This window comes from Mytilus galloprovincialis, chromosome 3 (assembly GCF_965363235.1).
Source record: "Mytilus galloprovincialis chromosome 3, xbMytGall1.hap1.1, whole genome shotgun sequence".
Taxonomy (NCBI): domain Eukaryota; kingdom Metazoa; phylum Mollusca; class Bivalvia; order Mytilida; family Mytilidae; genus Mytilus; species Mytilus galloprovincialis.
Genome location: NC_134840.1, coordinates 68563688 through 68589397, shown reverse-complemented (window position 1 = coordinate 68589397; position 25710 = coordinate 68563688). Strand labels below are relative to the sequence as shown.

At 31.0% G+C, this 25710-nt stretch overlaps 2 protein-coding genes across 2 annotated transcripts; one reads left to right on the top strand and one right to left on the bottom strand.

Annotated features, from left to right (window-relative positions):
* The first annotated feature begins 2259 nt into the window (after window positions 1-2259).
* Window positions 2260-15437, top strand: LOC143068747 (putative ATP-dependent RNA helicase DDX52). Its single transcript, XM_076243019.1, has 15 exons — window positions 2260-2434; window positions 2789-2970; window positions 3952-4137; window positions 4708-4851; window positions 5373-5475; window positions 6661-6733; window positions 7129-7198; window positions 9167-9300; window positions 9976-10066; window positions 10769-10891; window positions 11901-12051; window positions 12762-12837; window positions 13398-13469; window positions 14123-14215; window positions 15177-15437. The coding sequence occupies exons 1-15, from the start codon at window positions 2260-2262 to the stop codon at window positions 15427-15429; spliced, it is 1926 nt and encodes a 641-aa protein (XP_076099134.1). The 3' UTR covers window positions 15430-15437.
* A 2426-nt stretch (window positions 15438-17863) lies between these two features.
* LOC143068737 (ATP synthase subunit s, mitochondrial-like) lies at window positions 17864-25652 on the bottom strand. The gene is made up of 5 exons (XM_076243007.1): window positions 25578-25652; window positions 21004-21128; window positions 20203-20411; window positions 19543-19705; window positions 17864-18745 (listed from the first exon to the last, which is right to left on the bottom strand). Exons 1-5 carry the CDS (start codon window positions 25650-25652, stop codon window positions 18625-18627), a joined length of 693 nt encoding a protein of 230 aa, XP_076099122.1. The 3' UTR covers window positions 17864-18624.
* Window positions 25653-25710: the final 58 nt, after the last annotated feature.

Genomic DNA, 25710 nt, shown 5'->3' with positions numbered 1-25710 from the left:
CTTTATAATAATATAAAAGTTGGCTGGTTAAATAGATGAGACATTTAGTTGATAAAATTGAGAATGGAAATGGGGAATGTGTTAAAGAGACAACAACCCGGCCACAGAGCAGACAACAGCAGAAGGTCACCAACAGGTCTTCAATGCAGCGAGTAATTCCTGCACCCAGAGGCGTCCTTCAGCTGGCCCCTAAACAGTTTTATATACTAGTTCAGTGATAATGACGCCATACTAAACTCCAAATTGTACACAAGAAACTAAAATTAAGAATAATACAAGACTAACAAAGGCCAGAGGCTCCTGACTTGGGACAGGCGTAAAAATGTGGTGGGGTTAAACATGAGATCTTAACCCTTAACCCTCCCCCTATACCTCTAGCCAATGCAGAAAAGTAAATGCATAACAATGCACACATTAAATTCAGTTCTAGAGAAGTCTGAGTCTGATTTTAGAACATGTAACCAAAGAAAATAAACAAAATGACAATAATGCATAAATAACATCAGACTACTAGCAGTTAACTGACATGCCAGCTCCAGACTTCAATTAAACTGAATGAAAGATTTTGTCTTCATCATATGAATATCAGGCACAATCCTTCCCGTGAGGGGTTTAGTATCATACCATCATAACATATATGAAAAGAACATAATCTGTCATGCCAACAATTGGTTTTTATACAACCGCGAAAAAATGGCTCAAAATATTTTGGAAATAGGGACAAAAAAGGGGGAAAACTAGGTTTTTCTGGTCAATGGACAATTAAGACAATTTAAAAACATTGTATGTTTAGAAACATTAATCATACAATGTTGGGTATTTTCAGATTTACCTCTCTTAACTACTTGGTAATAATGTATAAAGAAATGTCAGATTATGGACTAATTGTAAAAAAAAGGGGAGTGGTAGTAGTTTTCAATTTTTTTTTTTTTCAAATTTCTCAAATTTAAAATTTTCGAATTTAAGAAACCCATATAATGTCAAAAATTCGATCACAATCCAAATTCAAGCTGTATCAAGCTTATTATTAAACCAGGGATATTGTTACCATAATTTACTTAAAACCTTTACTAAATTTTTCCATAGATATAAAGGTTTGGTTTTGAAGTTTGGTTGTACCTGTAGAAAACTTATTTCAAACGAGATAGCACATCCTCATTTTTACGGAAATGTTGTTAAACCGTGCCCTGAAATTTAGAAATGATCCATGTAAACTTGTCGCTCCTTTAAATAAACTTATTCTAAAAGGTTACCTATTCAACACTGTAATAAGTTCATTGAATATTGTTTTTATTGGTATAAATATTGATTTTGTTAATTATCAGTAAATTAAAAGCTTACTAAATATTCCTAGTAAGTTATATGTATATACATATTCATGGATCTACAATCTGTAGACACCTGTAACTTGGCATTGCACAAGGTCATGTTTTTCTCTGGCTGTTTATAACGTCTTTACACTAAATCCAGTGGATGTTGGATGTGTACGGATTGATAGTTTAGTCTTAGTTGCATGATTTTTTTATTAGTTGTTAGTGGCTTTGAACTAGCTGTCAGATAACTGTGAGTACTCTCAGATCTGTTCTTGAAGTCTTTTTGTGTCGGGATGTATAAGTACCGGGCCACATCCACTTGTTTTTTTGTCCATCTGATGAGTTAAGCCTTTTTCAACTGATTTTTATAGTTTGTTCTTATGTTGTACTGTTATACCACTGTCCCAGGTTAGGGGGAGGGTTGGGATCCCGCTAACATGTTTAACCCCGCCACATTATTTATGAATGTCAGGAGCCTGTAATTCAGTGTTTGTCGTTTGTTAATGTGTTACATAATTGTTTTTCGTTCATTTTTTTACCTAAATAAGGCCTTTAGTTTTCTCGTTTGAATTGTTTTACATTGTCTTATCAGGGCCTTTTATAGCTCACTATGCGGTATGGGCTTTGCTCATTGTTGAAGGCCGTAAGGTGACCTATAGTTGTTAATGTCTGTGTCATTTTGGTCTTTTGTGGATAGTTGTCTCATTGGCAATCATACCACATTTTCTTTTTTATATTGGATGTTCTGTCCATACTTGCCCTAACTGTTCAGGGTTTGACGGTACTGCGGTTGTATAAAGCTGCGCCCTTCAGAGCACCTGGTTGAATAAATGTGTTTAGTTTCAATGCAAAGACCCTATAAGTGAATCAATATTAATGCCAAAATATGCAATCTTTAATGACCTGACAACAGTATCGTAACTTATCACTTATTTGTCAGTAGAAGATGTGGTCCAGATTGAAAAATGTAACAAGATTTCCATTATTCTACTTCCAGATTATTTCTAAGGATTTAAGCTTCCAAAATACAACATTAGAGAAAGCAGACAGAAAAGAAACAAATGAGCTGAAGAGGAAAAATGTTGATGTAAATAGTACAGCTCTATTAAAAAAGGTTAAAGGTACATATTAGTTCCATTTATTATATGCACATAGGTTCATGTCATTAAACATATATGTTTAACTTTGTATTGTATGGTATTTAACACAATTTGTGTTTGACTGTCTGTCTTATTACCTGAAAACAATGCTTTATTTTTGAGTTTTCATTTGTAAAGTGAAGTTGATCTACTTTTGGTTAAATGATTTCATTTGACTGAAGTGATTATCTAAATTTGCCTTAATCAGGAATGGTAAAACCAAAACATTCATATGTCAGGGATGCATAAATATGCAGAAATGTTCTTGTATCAGAATATAATATTAAAATTTTACTGTTTTATTGAATTTTCATAAGATCTTGGATTTATTTACAGTAGATTCAGATTCTGAATCTAATTCCTCCTCCTCCGAAGATGATGACAGTACATCAGAGCCAGAGCCTGAAACAGAGCTTCAGATACTTGGGAAAATAACATCTAAAGGGGCAGAACAAAGAAGGGAGAAGAAAAAGAAAGTCAAAACAAAGGAAAAGCTAGCAGCACTACATCAAGAGGAAGTAAGCCATACCTGTATTCTCTTATAAATACAAATACAAATACAAATACAAATATTTTATTGGCACAAACACAATTACAATAATTGGCAATGGCCCATACAACTGGTATACAAATAGTAATAATGCATAGAATATCAATAGGCATATTTAGAACAATATCATCGAACGATATCAATATCATCAACAGTAAATGATTAAAAAAAAATATATCAATTACATAGTTGGTCAAACATATTAAGTATTGAAAATAATGACAATATTAATATGTAATATTATGAACAATGATTATTAGCAATTTTATAGAGTTTGTTCTGCTTTACGCAGGTTCAAACTGTCTGAGATGAAAGAGGAAGTTAATTTTAGGATTGTGTATGAATTATTATTTAATAAAAAGATTATATTATTTTCATGTTTTTGAAATTTTGTAGGATCAACGATTATATTTGAAACTTTATGGTAAAATATGTCCCTCTTAGTTGAGTATTTTTCACAATGTAAAAGAAAATGTTTTTCATTTTCAATTTGACCAGAATTACATACAGAGCAGTATCTCTCATTTCTGGGAATATTTAAATGCCTGATATTATTTGTAGAAAAATTATATTTGAATGAAGGAGTAAATTGATCACATTTTAGACAACTTAATTCCTATAGATTCTATTTTCAAAAGAACAGAGCTTATTGTTTTTCATCTAAAAGGCTGCTGGAAGTCTTGACTTGTTTTAACAAGATTTAGACAGTCCCTGACATTTTCTTTAGATAAAACTGAAAGGAGATAACTGGTTAAGTCTTTGACAAACATTGTCTTGCGTTGCGTAACAGTAGACAATAGAAATTTTAAATTAGCTACAGAATAATAGCCAATCACAGGTCAGCACTATCATGAGAAGCTGAAATTTTAATCTGAACTTTAAACCTTTTCAAATTAGATAACCTTAATTAATGTAATACATTGTAGTCTAAAATTGCACTGATTTTCAGGTTAACAGAATACGAAATCAACATAAAATACATATTTATGGAACTGATAAGCCAGAACCATTGAAGAGTTTTGATGATCTTGTAACCAACTACAAAATGTCAGATGTCATCCTGAAAAATATTGCTAAAATAGGGTACACAGAACCTACACCAATACAGAGGCAGACTATACCAGCCATGCTGCATGTAAGCTTACTTATATAATATATATAATCTTGCTGTTCGGTGCACACGAGTCAAGGCTGTTGAATGCTGACCTTTAATGGTTTACTTTTTACAATTCTGATTTGGATGGAGAGATGCCTCATTGGCACTCATACCACATCTTCTTATATAGATATATGAGCAATTAATAGTTTTTCAAAATAATGAATTAAATAGGAAGAATGATACAAGTATGTGTGACAGACATATGTAAATTTAAAAAAAAAAAAATCATTATTTGTGTTGCATCAAAAGTACTGTCATTTATGTACATTCAAAAAGAATTCTTGTAATTAAATGTTGCCATATTGTAAAGTAGCCTATTTATTTTTTATAACTGTATGTTGACCTGTTGGTTATTTATGTCTTTGGGTTGCTGTAATTCTTGCTGTTAGGTTTTTGTGCATTGATTGGTACTCTTCGAGTTCTGGTTCAGGTTTCAACTCTCCTCCTTCAAATCCATTGTTATTGGACATGACATGGCGTAAAATATAAAGATAGCATATGTATTTACAGTAAACGGTTCATACGATTGATTTTTTTGCTTTACAGAGAAGAGAGATTATGGCATGTGCTCCGACAGGATCTGGTAAAACGGCAGCATTTATCTTACCAATAATACACCATCTAGGAAAACATAGCAAACATGGGTTCAGAGCTTTAGTGCTTGCACCAACCAGGGAATTAGCCAAACAAGTAAATAGACTCAAATTATTTTAATCATTACTTCTTTATAAGTTTTTGGATGCTAATGCCTTTAAAAATATTTGTTATGTTTTTTTCATTCTGAAGAGTCAAGTTTAGACAAAACCTTTCTTTTTTGTGTTTTGTGGAGCTACAACAGTAGCTAGTAACATTTCAACTTTTATTCCTGAAATTAAACTTTCTTTTAATTCATGATGAAAGTAATACATCACAAAAATAAAAACAAATTTATTGCAGATCATTAGAAAAGACGGATAAAGTTTGTCAACAAATCATTAGAGAACAGATCCCATCCCTGAATTTCATGCAATACTATATTCTCTAATCCTGAAAGTTAAATTTTGAATGTTTGAAGTTTTTAACTGTCTTGAGTGTAGCATTATTGTATCTCACTAATAACAGTCACTGTGAGTGTTTAGATCTATATATACATGTATATATACACACACACAAAATTGTCAGTGGTGTTATATCTGTCATAATAATAATGGTGCATGTTGTTTTTTTTACAGATTTACAGAGACTTTCAAATGATATCAGATGGAACTGGTCTAAAGTTACATTATATAGATAAGACTGATCCGGAAAATAAAGGGAAGTCAGTAAAGAAATTTGGTATGTGTCTTTTTTGAATGACTACTGCTCGATTAAAAATTCATATTTTTGTTGAGCTGGAACCATTTTGTTGCTGAAGTATGATACACAGGGATCTTTTGTGTTTGGTTTTGTCAACATTCAGGTTTAGTCTGTGGTTTAAGTTTTTTTTAAACATCAATACCTGGTCCAAGGACACAGTTATCGTCCTTTGTTTTTCGCTGTCTACGAATGTAGTCCCTAGTGTAAACAGTGTATAACTTGCATGTTTTATTTAATACACTTTCCCAATTTATTTCTTGATATTAAATGCATGAAATATTTAGTAGGGGGATGTAATTACATGTTAAAAAAAATTGGGTGCTGAATCTTTATGTTAAGTAGTGATTTGGTCCAGTTCAAAAAGGTCAAATTTTATCACGTCTGAAGCTGTCAAACTGAATTTTACACCCCCTGAACACAGAATTGTCAATATTTTGAGTTAGAGCTGGTAGAAGTTTCTATAATTTTGATATTATTTGTCTCCCTTGTAGGACACTACACTGTAAAAATCTTTTTGAGAAAGAGCAGGTGCAATTTTTTAAATTTGAATTTATGGTCTAAAAGAAATGCACTACGAAATAACTGTGTTCTCGGGCCCCTTTGTCAACTCTTCATGTTTGAAGCTATGAAAAAAGCTTTTATACGATCAGATGACAGAGGTAATAACATCAAATATGAAACAAAATGATTTATCTCTCTTGATCAAACATATCACAAATATTTATTATAGGCTGTTAATAATTAAATCAGATTTAGATTTTTATGCCCCATTTATGGGCATTATGTTTTCTAGTTTGTGCATCCGTCTGTTTGTTCAATTGTCTGTCCGTCCATCTGTTCTGCTTCAGGTTCAAGTTTTTAAGTCAAGGTAGTTTTTGATGAAGTTGAATTCCAATCAACTTGAAACTAAGTACACATGATCCCTATGATATGATCTTTCTATTTGGAATCCCAAATTAGAAATTTTACCACATTTTCACGGTCCACTGAACATAGAAAATGTTAGTGCGGATGGGGCATCTGTGTACTGGGGACACATTCTTGTTTGTTTATAATTTTGTCTTTCTACAGATTGTTAATATATTTCATGTCTTTGGTATATTGTTGACTTTTTCGGGACACAACAGTAGATTTTTTTATAAATAGCAAACTAATATTTTGCAGATATTCTTGTGTCAACACCTAACAGACTTATATATCAGTTAAATCAAGATCCACCTCAGATAGATTTACACACGTAAGAATTTAAAATAGATTTATTATGTATATTTAAAATTGATAAAGAAACAGAATGATATGTCATGAAAGCTTTATTCAATAATATTGTCATGGTAAATATTTATAGATTATCGTTGGTTATCTCAAAGAGATTGATTTTCTAATTGAGCCGTTATAGCTGTGCTGAGAAAGGAAATTATCAGTCAGTAAGATCAAAGGAAAATTTCGTAAAATAGTGATAATAGTACATTAGCAAGAGAAATTCAACATGATGGACAAAAATGCACATTTAGATATTTTGTTTATGGTACCACAAGTTTTTATAAAAATTTGATATCCAGATACTATAATGATCAGAATGAAAATGTACTAGGAGATGTGATATTAAATTTCTCTTTGTATTTTGTTTGACAGGGTAGAATGGTTGATTGTTGATGAATCTGACAAGCTTTTTGAAGAAGGAAAATCAGGCTTCAGGGATCAGGTAAAGTTTTATTAAGGATGTACTTAGGTGAGGTTTTGAAATTTGTATCAAATGTTCGGACTCCTTGGTGTTTTTCAATACAATACAATGTAAAATATTTTGCCCCATAACACCCATTTATTTTTATGCCCCACCTACGATAGTAGAGGGGCATTATGTTTTCTGGTCTGTGCGTCCGTTCGTCCGTCCGTCCGTCTATTCGTCCGTTCGTCTGTCTGTCTGTCTGTCCGTTCGTCCGTCTGTCCCGCTCCAGGTTAAAGTTTTTGGTCAAGGTAGTTTTTGATGAAGTTGAAGTCCAATCGACTTCAAACTTAGTACACATGTTCCCTATGATATGATCTTTCTAATTTTAATGCCAAATTAGAGTTTTTACCCCAATTTCACGGTCCACTGAACATGGAAAATGATAGTGCGAGTGGGGCATTCGTGTACTGAGGACACATTCTTGTTTCATATAAGACTTAATAGCTCATGAAAGGTCATTTATCAAAATTTTAGAAGATTCTTGATTTTCTTTCTTTTGTTTTGAGACCCAAATAATACCAATGCAATATAAGGTAAAAGCCAGAGTCAGCCTTTTCCCGCCATATTTTAAATCTCAAATATCTCGAAAAGGAGGTCTATGACCTATCATTATTTTAAGCTTATCTTTATCCTTAATTGATGCTCTACCAGCTTATAGTATCAATTTTAATTTCTTAATTTTTACCTAACCTCACCTAAGTACATCCTTAAGTTATTCAGGACGACAAATGAATGAAAGGTACTAGCGAGCAAATTTATCTTTCTATTGAACAAAGAGGAGATAACAAATAGTTTAAAGAATGTATTCAATAACTTAAAAACTAAACTATAACAAATCTGTTTAATTATTTTATTCTGACAATGACAATCTGCCTTAGAGGTCTTGACATAAAAAATGAAGTTTTCAGCAAATGTGACAATGCATAAAAGAAGTGAAGTGAAGTTTAAGGGGGCTCGCGGGTCTAAATAATTTTTATGCCCCACCTACGATAGTAGAGGGGCATTATGTTTTCTGGTCTGTGCGTCCGTTCGTCCGTCTGTCTGTCCGTCCGTTCGTTTGTCCGTCTGTCCCGCTTCAGGTTAAAGTTTTTGGTCGAGGTAGTTTTTGATGAAGTTGAAGTCGAATCGACTTCAAACTTGGTACACATGTTCCCTATGATATGATCTTTCTAATTTTAATGCCAAATTAGAGATTTTACCCATATTTCACGGTCCACTGAACATAGAAAAATGATAGTGCGAGTGGGGCATTCGTGTACTGAGGACACATTCTTGTTTTTATTTAATATAGGATTTCTCTATATTTTTCTATAAATCAACGTTATCTTATACTAAATAGAAAAATTAAATAAAAAAATGGGGTCACCGTTCATTTACGCTCAAAATCTGCCTTCGAAAGAAGAATACATTTTTGTTAATGTCCTTTTTTTCTGTTGAACTAATAGGAGAAATAGCGGTAATATCGAAATAAAAAAGGAACTAAATTACAGAAATCGCTTAAATTTTACAATTATTTAGTTTATGAACAGCTTATTCGAAAACAACAATAAAAAATATAGGTCACCGATTAGTTAAAAAAGATGTTTCAATTTTAATGCCAAAAAATGGCATTTTTGCACCAAAGGGAGATAATTAGGAGCTTTTTAATGATATCTACATTTTAAAAGTCACATGGGGCCAACACGAATTGATTTTGTGGAATGATTTTTGCACCATATGATAAAGTAACAACTACCAAAGGTAATAAATAGAATTTGTAATGAAAAAATAAAGTTCTGAAAATCTTATACCCGCGAGCCTCCTTAAATCAGAGATAATATTCAAATATAATCTACAGTAGTTATCTTGATTGTAAAAAACTATGACATTTTCATTTCAGCATTTGATTCTTGTTTAAAATTTAAATTACAAACAACACTATCAAATCAATGATTTTATTTACAGCTTGCCGTAATTTACAAGGCATGTGATTCTAAGAATGTAAGGAGAGCAATGTTTAGTGCCACTTTTGCTTATGATGTTGAACAATGGTGTAAACTCAATCTAGACAATGTCATCCAGGTGAATGTGGGTGCAAGGTATGTGCTTTATTTTTGAATATGATATGAAAATAAGGAGATGTGGTATGATTGCAAATGAGACACCAACCAACCCCATGCTAAATACTGTAGAAACATTAATTTATGTAGAGCCAAAATTTTGTGGCTTTGTCTCTATATAAGATTTCATGGGGATTTCATTTGTGGTTTCCATAAAATGGAAGTGATATTATATGTAGTTTAAATTTTAGTGGGTTTTTTAATTTCATGGATATATTCTTTCCACAGAATAAACGAAATTAAATCCTCCATGAAAATTTCTGCTTTTACAGTAATTTTGATGTATAGGATACTGTTTGCCTTCAACAATTATTAAATCTATACTGTATAGCAAGTTTCAGAGTGTGAAAATTTTCAAATAGAAAACTGATGACACAATTGATTTAAAAAAAAAAAGGAAAATAAATAAAACAGACAGCAACCAATGACAACAACTAGATTACAGGTTTAACTTAGGACATGCACATTGAGGATAGGGTGGGGTTTAAATATGTTTGTATAAGTGCAACCCCTCACCTAACATGGGACAGTGGTGTAAAGCACACTACTTTTAATGCATTTTAATGCTTCCCTAGAAACACTATTTGATTTTTAAGAAATCATACAGTGGCTTGAAATATGTTTAATTAAATCTACCAATATATGCTATTTCAGGAATTCAGCAACACAGACTGTCGAACAAGAGTTACAGTTTGTTGGAACAGAATTTGGAAAGTTATTTGCTATCAGGGAAATAATACATAAAGTAAATAATTTGTATGAAAAACACCATTCACATCTTTCTAACACTTTATAGCCAAATTGACTGTATTTTCCGTAAACCTGGACTTGGAGGGGAAAAAAAATCATTTGCAGTGGATGAGCAAGTTTTATGAAATCAACTAATGAAATCAAATGAAATCTATTTCATTTGAGGTTCAGCTTAACTGGGATAGTTCATTTTGAAAGTTAATGTTGACAGGAGCACAAAATTTCCAATATTAAATGGGCACTAGGTGTCAACTTTATGTTCAAGGATTTGACTCATATTCTTATGTTTGATTTATAACTTTGTTTCATGTGTATTTTAGTCTTGACACCATCTAATTAACTATCAAGTTTATTTGCAAGAGAATGATTCACCATCAATGTTTCTTAGCTTAATTTGACAAAATTGAACCATACTAGCTGCTACAAGAGAACTATTAATTACAATTTCACTTTCATTAATGATTGAACTTCAAAAAAAATCATACTTTAGATTTTTTATATATCTCGTAGCTGGTGCCCCTTTAACATCTTATTTCAATAATAAGTTTAATGATAAGTTTAAGACAGGTATAGGACATAGTTCACAAAGGAAATACATTTTTTAACTGGTACTCTGCTTTGATTTACATGGTTCTTTTGTTATTAAAATAATTATGTCAAGAAGAAAGACTTCATTTTGCTGATATTTTTTTTACAGGGTATACAGCCTCCAGTACTAGTGTTTGTACAGTCTAAAGAAAGAGCTCAGGAATTATTTAATGAGTTGATATATGATGGTATGAATGTTGATGCTATACATTCAGGCAAAACACAGGCGCAGGTAATCTTTTTTGTCCCTTAGCCATGTTTGCAAAAATTAATCTGGTAAATTTTGTTTTGTATATTATTTTTATAATAAGAATATAGGTTTAGAGAAACTGTTTTCTTGTTTAATTTGTATTATCTTAATAACTTTCACATGCAATGTTCAAACCATCATGTTTTACATGTTGGTTTATAAACAGACAGAGATACTAATAGTTGCTGTTCAGTGATAATTTAAAAGTGTGATGTTTCCATGCAGTTGAAGCATTTTCAGTCATACTGTAAATACTTGCAATCTTTCATTCCACAGTGTGTCTATTCTGACCAAATATTATTTACTAGAGACTATTTTATGTAAATATTGTAAAAAAACTCATCATAGATACCAGGTCTAAATTTTGTATATACGCCAGACGCGCTTTTTATCTACAAAAGACTCATCAGTGACGCTCGAATCCAAAAAAGAAAAAAAAGCCAAATAAAGTACAAAGTTGAAGAGCATTGAGATCCAAAATTCCTAAAAGTGTTGCCAAAACATTGTTTATGTTTATGGTAGACTGATATATTGTTAACATAAATTCATTGGTTAAAATGAGAATAATTTTTAAGGAACCAGTTTAATTCATCTGTCACTATCCAGCGTTTTTTTATTGGGGGATATAAGCACTGAATGTTCTTCTTTCCAATAAAGGTTACTCTGGAGGAATCAAGCATTCCTTGGATAAAAAGCAGTTTTGGGTCCATTTTCATAAATTATTATGCAAGTATAAGTTATTCAAATACCCCTTAAAATGTTAAGACCCTCTTGTGTACATTTCCCTTAAAAAAAACACCTCTTCAGAATCTTATGGCGAAGAGTAATGGATATTTTACACTAGACCTATATTAAAAAATGTAGTGCATTTTGTTGGTGGATATAAAACACTAGGAATTTCCATCCTTCAGATAAAATTCACTGGTGGAATTAAACCACTGTTAAAAAAGCAGACAAGATTCTCAAAAAACTAATACCTTTATACTTTCAGAGAGATGAAGTGGTCATGAAATTTCGACTTGGTAAAGTGTGGATTTTGATCTGTACAGAACTTATGGGTAGAGGAATAGATTTCAAGGGAGTTAACCTAGTCATTAATTATGATTTCCCAAACAGTGCAATAACCTATATTCATCGGATAGGTCAGTTTTTTTATATATTATTTGTAAAGTAAGTGTGGAATTAAAGGAAGAAATTTGGTCCTTTATAATGTGTTAATGTTTTAAATTGAAAAAGAAAACTGTAGAAGTCATATCATAATTATGCCTTAGTATACTAGTGCACAACAAAAAGTCAGAATATGTAATTTCACCCCTTAGATGAGTTTATTAATAAAATTGTGCTAATAAGATATATTTACCATAAGAAATGCTACAAATAATGAATTTTCCCACATATTTACGTAAGTGAACAGAGTTTAATGGACAATGTGCGCTCTTTAGTGATACCTCTGTTGTAAGTTTTAGGTTAAGGGGAAGTTGATGCCCAATGAATGTGAAAACACATCACATAATATAGCATGTGGTTATGAAGCTTGATACCAAATTGCAGGAAGCTCTGATATGTTATTTTTGAGGAAAAAAACCTTGACTGCATTTTCATACATGGCCATATTTGGGGGATTGTATATAAGTATTCAGTAAACAACCCCTTGATAAGCAATAGATGAAAAAAATGAAAACAACAATCAACACATTGCATATTTTCCAAAAGTGACACATTTTTATTAGATGTTCTGTCACAATTAACAAACTGTTGTAATGGTATGAAACATCACATATTTTGAATGTTTAGATAAAATGATTGGAAAGATTTATTTTTTATCAAATAATTTATAACTGTAATTATACAGGTCGGACAGGCAGAGCTGGAAGATCTGGAAAGGCAATCACATTTTTCACAGAAGATGATAAGATAAATTTAAGAAGGTATTGTCTCTAAATTCTGTGTTATTTTTCACTTTAAACGTGAATATTCAAGAATTGATTGTCAGAGAAACAACTATTCACAAGAGACCAAATGACACAGAAATTTTAAAACAACTATATGTGGTCCTACAGCCCTCCACAATGAGCAAAGTCCATACTATAGACCATTCTATTAAAGTCCATTTGGTCCTACAGCTTCTCATACATTCAAGTATTGCTTTCAAAACTTTGGGTTTACATGTTCCTTATGAAGGTAAATCCAGAAAGGCACTTCAAATGCACAAAACTTCTAAAGGGTTGATTTCATTTTACAGTCAAAATTTTCGAAAGTAAAATAAAAGACTCATATTACTGTTCATAACTTGATTTCAACATGGTGAAGGTGTTTTAATATTTTATCAATATTTTGATTGATTGTTGGGGTTTAACACTCCTTTTAGAACTCTTGGCTATATCAGCAATCAGTTTGTGATGATAGAGCTTGAGGTGAATTGGGATCAGAAATTAACAAATCTTTCAACAAAGATGTTTGAATTGATCATCTTGATTATTTTTTTCAGTATAGCAAATATAATGGTCGAAGCAGGATGTCCAGTTCCACCTTATATGTTACAGATGAAAAAGCCTACAAAGTAAGTAAAGATACATGGATAGACTTGTCTGCCATGGAATACTGAATATAAAAAAAATATGGAAACAGTTTGATGTATTTATTTGACATGTTACGTGCATTAAATGTCACTTGGTTCATTCTGCAATCAAGCTTTTGGACACCAAGCTAAAATACCAAATCAAGGGCTTAATTGTGGTAAGTTCCTTTTGAAAACACTTTTAAATCACCATCTTTATAATGTATGAATGAGACAACTTACAAGGCATTTTCTAATACAATTTACCTTTTAAAGGACCATAATACCTTTATCACTCCTTATTAAGTTTTTTATAACTTAATATCAATCTATCAAAAAGTGCAAATGTGAAAATGCATACAAGACAGTTAATCAAATAATTCATCATTTCTAGGGGAATAAATCCCAATATTTTTATCAATCAATACAGGTTTCAAACTCAATCAAGATATCATTGGTTTAAACCTTTCATATAAATTTAATCAAAAACTTCATAACTTTGACACCTTATCTAGAACTGACTTTTAAAAGAACAATCAGTGAAAATAGCAAACTTTTTATGTCTCCGTCATAAGTGTATGTTTCAAACATTTTATATCCTTTGTACAAACAAAAAAAGACGTAAAGTAAACAATTTGACATTTTATGATTTATAGGAAAAAAAGAAGAAGATTAGCTAAACGAGTACCAGAAAGGGAACATATTTCAACTGCACTAAAAGCAGATTTGGAAAAGGCAAAGAAGAAAAGGTATGCCTCTGTTTATTAAAAATGTCTCTTTCTTTAGGGTCTAATGATTAGATATGATAGTGAACTGATAAATGCCATCAATGTGTTTGTCCACCTTGTCCACGGTGTATAAATAAACCTGTTACAACATACTTTACATCAATGATTTAACCCTGGTTTACATCTTAAACTTGCTGAGGCATGCTCAAGGATTACTAAAGGCACACAGACATACATCCATAAATGTGTCTCTCCACCTTGTAAACCTTGTAAATAAACGTATTAACACTGAGCTATGATTAATCTGTTTTGCAGTTAAAAAAAATTAAAAAAATACGAAATTTATTGTATATGATGTATTACCTAATTTGATATTTAAAATCTGACCTCAAACCAGGACTTTAAAATTAGATTATTGGACTATTAATGGATAGTTCTGATAATTCATGAGTAATTATGTAAGATTTTTTTTCTCTAACGATTATCAATTAAATTTTTCAGGAACCCTTTTCAAGTGCCTTCTACATTCCTTATTACTACTTCATTTGTTAATCTTTGGATTAAACAGAAGCAAACATGAATAAAGAGACCAATTAACTTCAAAATCATACCATGTAATGAAATAGAAATTCATATGTAACAGTATTAAAACAACTTGAACAACAATTTCTGAAGGTTAATAGGACAGCTAAATTGTGGTTATTATTAACTAAGAGGAGTTGTGCAGGCTTGACATTGTAATTGCTACAAATGACAGTTTAGGAAAATATTTTTCTATAATGAAAAGAATATATAAAACAATATATCAGTTTTTCTCTTACTTTTCCTTACAACAAAATGTAGGAAAGATTATTTTTGATTACAACGTAAAGAGTTTTGTCCTGGTGAGAGCCTTTTCCATCGTTAAATTTTCATCCATAGAGATCCCTGCATGTTCTTCAGTTCCAATGTTATTTTACGAGGTGATATTGTTTATTTTCAGGGATATCATCCGCAAAGTGAAATTACAGAAGATAGAAGGTTCTACAGTTGATAAAAAGAAATTACGAAGACTTAAAGCAAAATCCAAAAATAAGTCAGATGTAGATAATAAAAATCCAACAACTCAAAAGGGGAAAAAGAAAACTCCAAAAGAAGCAGCAGAGATGAAGAGATCAAAACAAAACATTTCACCAAATGAAAAAGTGAAGAAGTTTAAACAAAAAAAGAAAAACAAATTAAAAAATTCTAAATGATTTTGAAATATTTTGTTGAATTTTATTTCACCCTTGTTCATTGGGATAGTTAAGTGATATCAGAAATTACATATTTCAAATTAACAAATTAACAGGGCTCCAATCAATATTGCATTATTTCTTCTGAGTAAAACAAATACTTATGTATTTTTTGGTGGTGCTACAAATGGTTCAACCAATTAATTCATAATAATGTACTTTACATTATATTGTTTTCTGCAAGTATGTATATCTTTTGTTTAATCAAATGCCACTTCAGAGTAAACACTAAATCATCTAGGGGCATTAAGTTTTTTTGTCTGCAATCCGCTTCAGGTTAAAGTTTTTGGTTAAATTTTTGGTCAAGGTAGTTTTTGATGAAGTTGAAGTCTAACCAACTTGAAACTAAGTACATATCTTCCCTTTGGTATGATTTTTCTAATTGTAATTTCCAATTAGAGTTTTGACCCATCCACTATACCTAGAAAATGATAGTGCCAGTGGGACATGTTTGCTTTGGAAACATTCTTGTTTAATAGTCATGGCTAAATAAGGTATTTTTAGTGTTTCGTTGGTATACTTCTTGTTAATGAATAAAACGATGATGATGGTTGGGTGTTAAATGTCCAACAGCAAATGTTGTATGCATATATATCAAGATGAAAACATGGTAAGCAATATGCATATGAACCCTGCTTTGAACAAGACTAACACACTGACCTGGATTTTTATATGCTAGTAGACTACAGTGTAACTTGTGTTATTCAACACACTGGAGGACAAGAAAAAAATGTTGGATTGAACAGGGTGTCAGAATACTCAGTTTTTTTCTGCAAGGATAGGCATATATTGGGACTTTGAAAATGTGTCGTTGGAATACTCGGGTGTCGGATTAGGCAGCTTACACTGTACGTAAATGACTTAGGAACATTCCAAGGAAAACAATACTCTGCACCTGAGCCTACAAGTCTGCTATAACTCCTGAATTTTTAGCTGATAGGATCAACAGCAAATACCTATTTCAAGTCATTGGTTGGATCTGGTCAAAGAATTGAACTCGCTACCCTTTGCAGACTAGGCAAGCAAAAAAAACAATTAGGTTGTATAAATTTAAAGAATATGTTTATGAGACATCAAGCCAACAACATAGAATCTAGAGACCATCATAAGGAATTCAACTCCATTTGTATATATGTTAAGCTCTTGATCACCTTTAACCCAGAAAAGTATTGAAAATATTCAACTTAAAGACTATTAATAAAATTGAGAATGGAAATGGGGAATGTGCCAAAAAGACAACAACCCGACCATAGAAAAAAACAACAGCAGAAGGTCACCAACAGGTCTTCAATGTAGCGAGAAATTCCCGCACCCGGAGGCGTCCTTCAACTGGCCCCTAAACAAATATATACTAGTTCAGTGATAATGAACGCCATACTAATTTCCAAATTGTACACAAGAAACTAAAATTAAAATAATACAAGACTAACAAAGGCCAGAGGCTCCTGACTTGGGACAGGCGCAAAAATGCGGCGGGGTTAAACATGTTTGTGAGATCTCAACCCTCCCCCGCCAATGTAGAAAAGTAAACGCATAACAATACGCACATTAAAATTCAGTTCAAGAAAAGTCTGAGTCTGATGTCACTAAATTCTCCAAATAAAAAACAAAATGAATGAATTAATATGATTGCATGTGAACCTGCAAATATTTCAACACATAATATGACTCCAATCTATTATAGTTTAAACATATTTGTTTATAGTGGATTGGGAAACAAGTTTTGCAACTTATATTAATCCCTTTCCACTTTGCGGGTGCCAGTGCTGCCTTGTAGCGGCATTAGCCTACTCTTTTTCGAAATCTACAAGGGTGTCTTTTACGTGCAGGAGATATGGCTCTCTCTTAACATGGGTCAGCCATTTATTGTCCCCTTCCGGCGGACTATCATCGTTACCTCAAAACCATACTCCAAATGGTGTCAAGGGAGAGCCAAAAATTCAATCCCTGAAATTTTCATCCCGGAACGGGAATCGAACAAAGAATCTTTGTGTTTGTAGTTCGATGTACTAATCACTACACCACGGCTCCAATCTATGTAGGTGTAATAAAAAAAGGATGCTAGGTTTGATGATCATCATTGTATATTTTGGAACATAAATTGAAAAGAGAAATATTATGGAAGACTATATCTTCCTCCTGTTGTCTTTTGCATAATTTAACCAGTCTATGAAGAGGCAGTTTAAAGATTTTTGTAACAATGGCATCATGTTAAGTTCTGTGTTGGCAAATAGCTTGAACTTGGTTATTCTCCAAATTTGTTTTCTAAGACATAGAATAAGTGGGGATAAAATTGAGAAATATGAGCTAATTGATGATAAAAGTTATTTTTATCTTCATGCTTGCAACTTAAAAAAAAATAAATACCAACTGAAAGAAAAAGCAAAACACTCAATCAGACAAAAAGTTTTATTTAGAGTCGATAAAATTAAAACATGTACAAAATAAGCTCTGTATGACTTTCAAAATCGACTATATATCTCATTCAAATCACACAAACAACTATATGACACTCATAATTATCGGTCAACTAGAAGAATCTATCACTCTCAATAACATTCATGACAGATTATAATAAAATGTCAGCACATCTTAAATTGAAACAGGAACAAATTCAAATCCACGGGCCATTAAAGCATTTTAAAATGTTTTCAACAAATATAATTTGTTATTCCTTATATGACAAATATGTTTTTAAAAAAAAAGCCATCAAAAATCCATAACAAAAATGTAAAAAACAATCCGTACAATGGTTGGAATTCCATAAAAAAATCAGTCGAGTGTAATAATATTGTTCCTTATCTGAAATTATTCATCATGCTAAAAATGATCTCTATACACCAACAAAAAATTGTCAAAAACCATAATACTACTTATTCAAAGAACTATGCATGCTATAAGTCAACCAATCTATAAAAATTAATCTTAATTAAATGTACCAAATTGGTGGTAGATGATAAAAATAGTGTTTTATTCCTTTAGCAAGTCAATTACACATGTATAGTAAAATTCTGTCCAATCTACCCAGTAAACATCCAGAACGGTGACATACAGCCAGACTGGGTATAGGATATCTTCATATCTTATATGGAACCCTATGTAATTATCATAACAATAATATATACATGTATATAATTATCAGACAATTTTCATTTCTTATTGTTTAAATAGTTCTGTGTCACATTTAGGCAGAGCATCCTTAAACAAATCTAGTAATGGCTTCTTATGCTTTTCTTCTAAATGTGGCAGGTCATTTATTATCAATTTCTTTAGGTTCCTGTCAAGAAAAAAAATAAATATGAGCAACACTATTAATTCTTATTATACAAAAAAAAAAACACATATAGGAAGACAAAGAAGGAAAATAAAAGAAACTATTGAACTATTTTTAAATATTTACTAGAATTTTCAGACTCAGATCCTGTGGTTCAGTGGTTGTCATTGATTCATGTCTCAAATAATTGTTATTTTCTAAATTGTTTTGTAATAAATTAGGCAGCTAGTTTTTTTGTTTGAATTGTTCCACATTTTGTCACGACCAGGAGTCGATTTAACAAAAAAAACTTACGACTAAGATTGATCGTAAGTATACTGATTTGTTCATGACTTAAGACCAATCTTAGTCGTAAGTTTTTTGTGAAATCGACTCAAGGCCTTTTATAGCCGACTATACAATTTTAGTTTTTTTTTTATTGTAGAAGGCTGTATAGTGACCTATAATTGCTGGCATCTACATCATCATTGACAATGACATACCACATCTCTTACTTTTTGTATAAGTTGTTGGGGATGATACCAGTAGGTTGAATTGCAAATTTTTTACTAAAATCTTGGGGAAAAAAATGTAAGATTGGTCAAAGAAATGAATATGTTGAAGGTAAATCAAAATAAATCCACTAAGTATTATTGAATAAAAGCTAAAAAGACGGTATTTTATTGTATTGTAAATGAAATGCTTACTGTTTATGCAAATAAAATAAATCATTTCCCCAGTTTGACTTGCTTTACTTGCAAGTTGAATTGCAGCAATTTAAATTTTGGACAATGTACTTTACCATTGACAGTCATACTTACACAAGATCTGTGATGGGTATCAACCCTTCAGATGTTATATATCTACAACTACTAATCTGTAGGTGTTCCAAAGTACTCTTAAGTTCAGGTAAATATGCTATACAACTGTCACATAAATATTTACAATTGTGTATTACAATTTTCTTTACATGCTTACAGTTATCTGAAATACAAAATATATATATAAATTTTAACAATATTCTGACAATTTAAGTACATGCAATTTGACATTACTAATTCCATTTTAATAGACACAATTTTCCCTTTCCGATATTCATCTAGAATTGATTGAACCCTAGATATGAGTTTTGTGTATTCATTATGCATACCTTATTTTATAACAACACATTTCAATTTTAGAAGCATAGCCTATAGTTCAGATTTCGATTCTCAATTTCATTATAATGAAGAAAACTCAGAAGAATGAACAAAAATATAAAGAAGTGCAGCTATTTGTAAAAGTAACCACACCCACATTGCATTTATGCCATGAAATTTGATTGGTTAACTGATGTGAGTACATTCAAATACAACAGTCATGACAGTTAAAACTTGAATTTCATAATAATATAACAATTTCGATGTCACACTAAATCATCAAAAGTGAAATGCTGACAGCATAAAAATTCATAAAATGTAACATAACATAGATATACATACGTAAATGTGGAAATCCTTTTAACATAACAGTCGAATCTGTCATGTCAATTTCTTCTATTTTATATTTATCAAAATTTGATGATGGCAAAGCATTATACTCTAAAATGTGATTATCGTGACCTTGAAACTTGATCGTAGCACCACATTTCATCAGCCATTCAGCACAATTTCTATCTGGACCAACTAACTTATGTCGATCAATATCAAACCTAAAAAAAGAAAAAGTTATTTAAAACCGTAAAACAATAATCAATGGAGCTAAAAACACACTTTACATCATAATTTTGATGGATTTGGTACAGATAAAAACAATATCCAAACTAAAACAGAAAATATTATTGTAAACCATAAAACAAAAAGTCAATAGAGCTGAAAACCATTCTATTTTGACTAAAAACACAATGGGCTAAGATTCCCAACTTTTCCTCCTTCACCTCAGACACCTCTTTGGTAGAGTTTAAAAAACTGCATATGACTTCAGACAGTCCTGTAGAAATTCTATAATGTAACTATCCAAGTACAAAATTATATTCAATTTTAATTTGAAAAATAAAGATAACATCTAAAACTTTAATTCAATTAAGTTGGACCACAATTGACAACTGCAAATATTAAAGGCTGTTGGTATATACTATTTTTGCATGTATACCAAATTGGAAATAATTTCATTCTAACCTCATTCAATAACTTTTGTTCTTCAGTAAACTAGATATATTTTAGTGTATATTTTAAACTTATTTTTATCAGATTTGTTATATCAATTAATAAATATAGTACACAAACTGTATATATAATACTAACGTGTTATAACCAGCATCTAGTCGCTGGATGAATCTATCGAAAAAGAGTCTTGTTTGTACTGGTGTGCATTTATTAGTGATGCAAGTTAGCCCAAGCTGCATACATTTCTGCAAGATCTTTGGATGCTAAAATTATAGGTTGAAATTATACATACATTTAAGCAAGTAGAAAGCATGCTTTACTACAAATTGAAATTGAAATTTTATTTCACAAAATCATATGTATACTTGATTTACCCCAAGACAATTCAGAAGCATAATTTAGGGGGGTCCTGCCCCCTGATGAAAATTTCTGGATTAGCCACTGCAATTTTCCAGTAATTAGTGTTCTCTCTATAGCATTTTCGGAGGTTTCCAAAATAAAACAAATATTTACACTAGTAAAGTTGTTAAGGTTAATATCAAGACTAAGTACTGTTTTCATTTCAAGGTATATAGCCAATGCTTTTAAAAAGTACATTTTCTCCTAGCCTTAAAGATCTATTAAACATCTCCAAGAGCAACAGAAGGAACATTATCCTTGTAAAGTCAGTGGGTTTATATAAACATCTAGATAGTTTTAGCATGTTTTATATATATAGGCCATTTTTCTGTTTGACAGTCCCAATTTTCAACTTCGTCCTGCCTACAGGTCTAGAAATTATTGTAGTGTTTTTCAACAAAGATTTGCCCCTCTATCTTTTCAACTCAACTTTATCCTGTTTATGATAAAAAAAAAATACCTCTTGATCAATAAATGTCAATGGTTCAGGAAGGGTATCACTCTAACATGTATAATGGACTGTAATTCTTCTTAGGACCAAATTTTTGAGACTTTTGGGACATTTTTATCCCTGTTTTTTGCAATAATAAATGCAGATTGTTGCAATGGTTACAACAAAAAGATTTTAAATTTCACCATATTACCATACAGCATACAGGATATGTTTTTTAGACAAATCTGTTATGTGGATTCCATCACCAAGTGACTAAAATGTAGGCACAACACATGTTGAGCAAACGGATAAAGTTGATTTTAAATCGCACAAAATGTGTGGGAAACTAAAATCTAATAAGATGGTCACCCTCCCTAACAACGTCTCAGTCGTACAGAATCAAGATTATGTCCTTATGGAACATAAATTATTCCTATAATACCCTTCAAAATGACGATTAATATGAAAGTGTTGGATATTTTTAATAGAGCAGGGATACAGATGTGCCTTCTATCTGGTAAATGATGCCATAGGCGTGCGAAATTGACAATCTTTTCTGGTGAAAAACATATGCGCCATCTATCTGGTAAATGATGCCATAGGCGTACGAAATTGACGATCTTTTCTGGTTAAAGACATGATTCCAGAAATGACGTATTACTAAATTGGAAATCAGATCTATGGAAGATGCTTTTTCCATAAATATACACATACATAAAACAAATATTATCAATGTGTCATAAGTTTTCGTATGTCATATGTTTTCATATCATCCACATTTCCTCGGTTTAGATTGCACACTCGTGTTGTGACGTGTTTTTTGGTTTCTATATTTGCAACAACAACAAAACTAAAACTTGAAAAGTTTAAAACATATTCAAAGTACCTTTAAAAAAACATTAGAACAAATTTAATAAAACTGACATGTTTAGCCATTTTTATTTAATGTCAAAAATATGTATCACTAGAATATAGTTGTTGAGAAAAATTCTGAAGGATTACATAAAGTACAGCTATGTTGTTTGCCTGTCAGACACAAGATCTTCAAGACGTGACTATCATATGTGTTTGTTTGGTCGTTTTTATTACAAACCAGCGAGTTAAAATTAACAGGGTTCTTATATAAAATGGTTGTTCAAACTCCATTTATTCAATATTCTATTGACAATTCTTTGTATACATACTTAACACATAAAGATGAAAACAGTCTTAGCTTTTTACATTTAACCACAAATTTTGAAACTGCATTTTAAATTCATTTAAATAATGTCTTTTGTAGAAACCCAATTGCCAATTTGAAAAAAAATTGAAATGTTACAATTTCAACACATGAAACATCACACCAAAAAACATTTACTAGTTTATTTTATTACTGAAAAGAATTAAATAACTTTTTTGCAATAACCAGCATTACCAGAACCACCACTTTAGAAAATACTAATTTACGGATTTTATAGTCATTTCTTGCCTGTGTACTGATCCAGTTTTTACTTCATACGAAAACACATGAAGCCGTTTTTTGAAATACAAAAATTGCAAAATAATCTGAAACAGTAAAAAATCGTAGTTAGTCTTGACAAAAAAATCAAGATACCACAAAACATTCGACAGAACATGCTCTTAAAATTTGAGTACACACATGAAAGCTCAACAGTGAAAAATGCAAGCAGTAAAAATTTTTATTAGTACGAAAACACATTACACAATGATAAGCCTTATAAATTTGTTAGCAAAGAAGGGAAAGAGGTGGTGTTTATGGCAAGCCGTTTTGCTATTTATTCTTACTTCAAGATATCTCATAAACTTTATAAGATATCTTTGAAGTTTATAAGATATCTCATATACTTTATAAGATATCTTATAAACTTTAGAAGATATCTAATAAAGTTTAGAAGATATATAATATATAAGATATCTTGTAAAAATGAAATTATTTATTATAGGAGATATCTTATTTAGTTTGTAAGATATCTCATAAAGTTTATAAGATATCTCCTAAAGTTTATTAGATATCTCCTAAAGTTTGTAAGATATCTCCTAAAGTTTATAAGATATCTTATATAGTTTATAAGATATCTCATATAATTTATCAGATATCTTATATAATTGTCTTTATAAGATATCTCATAAACTATATAAGATATCTTATAAACTATATGAGATATCTTATAAACTATATGAGACATCTTATAAACTATATAAGATATCTTCTAAACTATATAAGATATATTATAAATTATATAAGATATCTTATATAAAAATTGTTTATAAGATATCTCATATACTTTATAAGATATCTTATAAAGTATATAAGATATCATATAAACTTTATGAGATATCTTATATAACATTAAAGATATCTCATATAACATTAAAGATATCTTATATAATATATATGAGACATCTTATAAAAATGAAATTATATAAGATTTCTTATATATTAAAGGAGATATCTTATATATTATATAAGATATCTTATATATTAGAAGAGATATCTTGAAATTCAAATAAATAGTAAAACGGCTTGCCATAGGTGTTCATTATTTTTTTCTAACTTTGTATACACCTTATCACTATTCCCATTTGATCCGAGAAACTGTTCCCCTTGAACTTTTGACGCCATACAAAAGTAATTTTTCCATTGTGGCTTCAAATATTTCCTTAAATTGTGACGGTAAAATTTCATAGGAACTTACATGTATGTGATGTCCAGTAATAGAGGTCTGTCATTTACAAACGTATCAACTGTATCGAATACGTTGACGTATCCGCATCTGCAGATTTATCAAAAACTATTATGTGATCCCGAGCTTATTAATAAGACCATACTTCATTTAAAAAAAATTAATTGGAATCTCGTCGAAACAATCAAACATACACTTTCAATATTTGTGATAGTGGTGTTTTGTAAAACAAAAATAAGGGGTTCTATCAACTACTTTTACATGCCCTTAAAAAGGAGCCAATGTAGGGCAGGTACACGAATATCGTACACAATCCTTTAAGTAATCTAGTTAAAAATTATTTCAAGATCTTATATAAATAAACACAAAAAAAAAAATCAAATGTACTACTTATATATACATGTAAGGAACTTTGAATATTGTTCATTTGTGATTTTATCATAAAAGGTAATAGAAAGTACTGAGTATCACTCTATTTGTCAATTAACAATTTGGTTCTACGTGAGCACAAGTTCATACACAAACAAACGATTTTACCGTATTCACTCCTATCATGCCTGTAAACTGTTCCAACTATCCAGAATATCTTTAAAAGTAGGTTTACATATTCCACAAAAACTCAATATTTCCTTATTGTTTTGTAAATTTCAGCAATTAGAAATTAACCAGTCGCCCATTTGCATTATTGAAAGTACATGTACATGTACATAAAATTAAAGCTCAGGATCATATACTGTTTTTTGGTATATCTGCAGATGCGGATACGTCAACGTATATGATACGGTTGATACATTTTTAAATGACCGACCTCTAATGGGGGACAAATAGTGATAAAGTGTTTAGCTACGACGCAGTTCTATCAACTTTTCATGAAGCAACTTTATGCGAGAGATTTGCCATTTGGTCAAAATTAAAAAGATCAAAGAGAAAAAAACAATAGATCAGAGGAAAATGCTGCTAAAAAGCATGAACAAGCGTGAGTCTTACGCTAAATGCGTAATACTTGGCAGCCCTGAGTCGAGGTACCGATTTGACTTGAAATTGTACCCCAGTCGGACAGACGACATTCATAGACAGGCGGACGGACGGACGGACAGACATTGGTAAACCAATATGACCCGACAGTTTGTTGTAAGGGCATATACGTGTCATCATTAGACATCGTGTGTATCTGTAAAGAATACATTGTAAGTTACCTTTCCACTAATGTTTCCAAGTTTTACGATGTTCATTCCAATATTTTTAGTTTGTAGAGTGTCGCTTACAGCCATGTAAAAGAATAGTGTTAGAGAAAAATGCGCTAATACATGTAAGCTTCTATTAATTCCG

What these genes read in the sequence shown, in the direction of transcription:
- LOC143068747 (XM_076243019.1), top strand. Translation starts at nt 2,260, where the DNA reads ATGTGGTCCAGATTGAAAAATGTAACAAGATTTCCATTATTCTACTTC. An exon ending in CTATACCAGCCATGCTGCAT is followed by an intron (nt 4,138 to 4,707) that starts GTAAGCTTACTT and finishes TTTGCTTTACAG; the next exon opens with AGAAGAGAGATTATGGCATG. An exon ending in TCAGGGAAATAATACATAAA is followed by an intron (nt 10,067 to 10,768) that starts GTAAATAATTTG and finishes TTTTTTTTACAG; the next exon opens with GGTATACAGCCTCCAGTACT.
- LOC143068737 (XM_076243007.1), bottom strand. Translation starts at nt 25,652, where the DNA reads ATGGCTGTAAGCGACACTCTACAAACTAAAAATATTGGAATGAACATC. An exon ending in AAAAGGATTTCCACATTTAC is followed by an intron (nt 19,706 to 20,202) that starts GTATGTATATCT and finishes TTTGTATTTCAG; the next exon opens with ATAACTGTAAGCATGTAAAG. An exon ending in ATACCCATCACAGATCTTGT is followed by an intron (nt 18,746 to 19,542) that starts GTAAGTATGACT and finishes TTTTCTTGACAG; the next exon opens with GAACCTAAAGAAATTGATAA.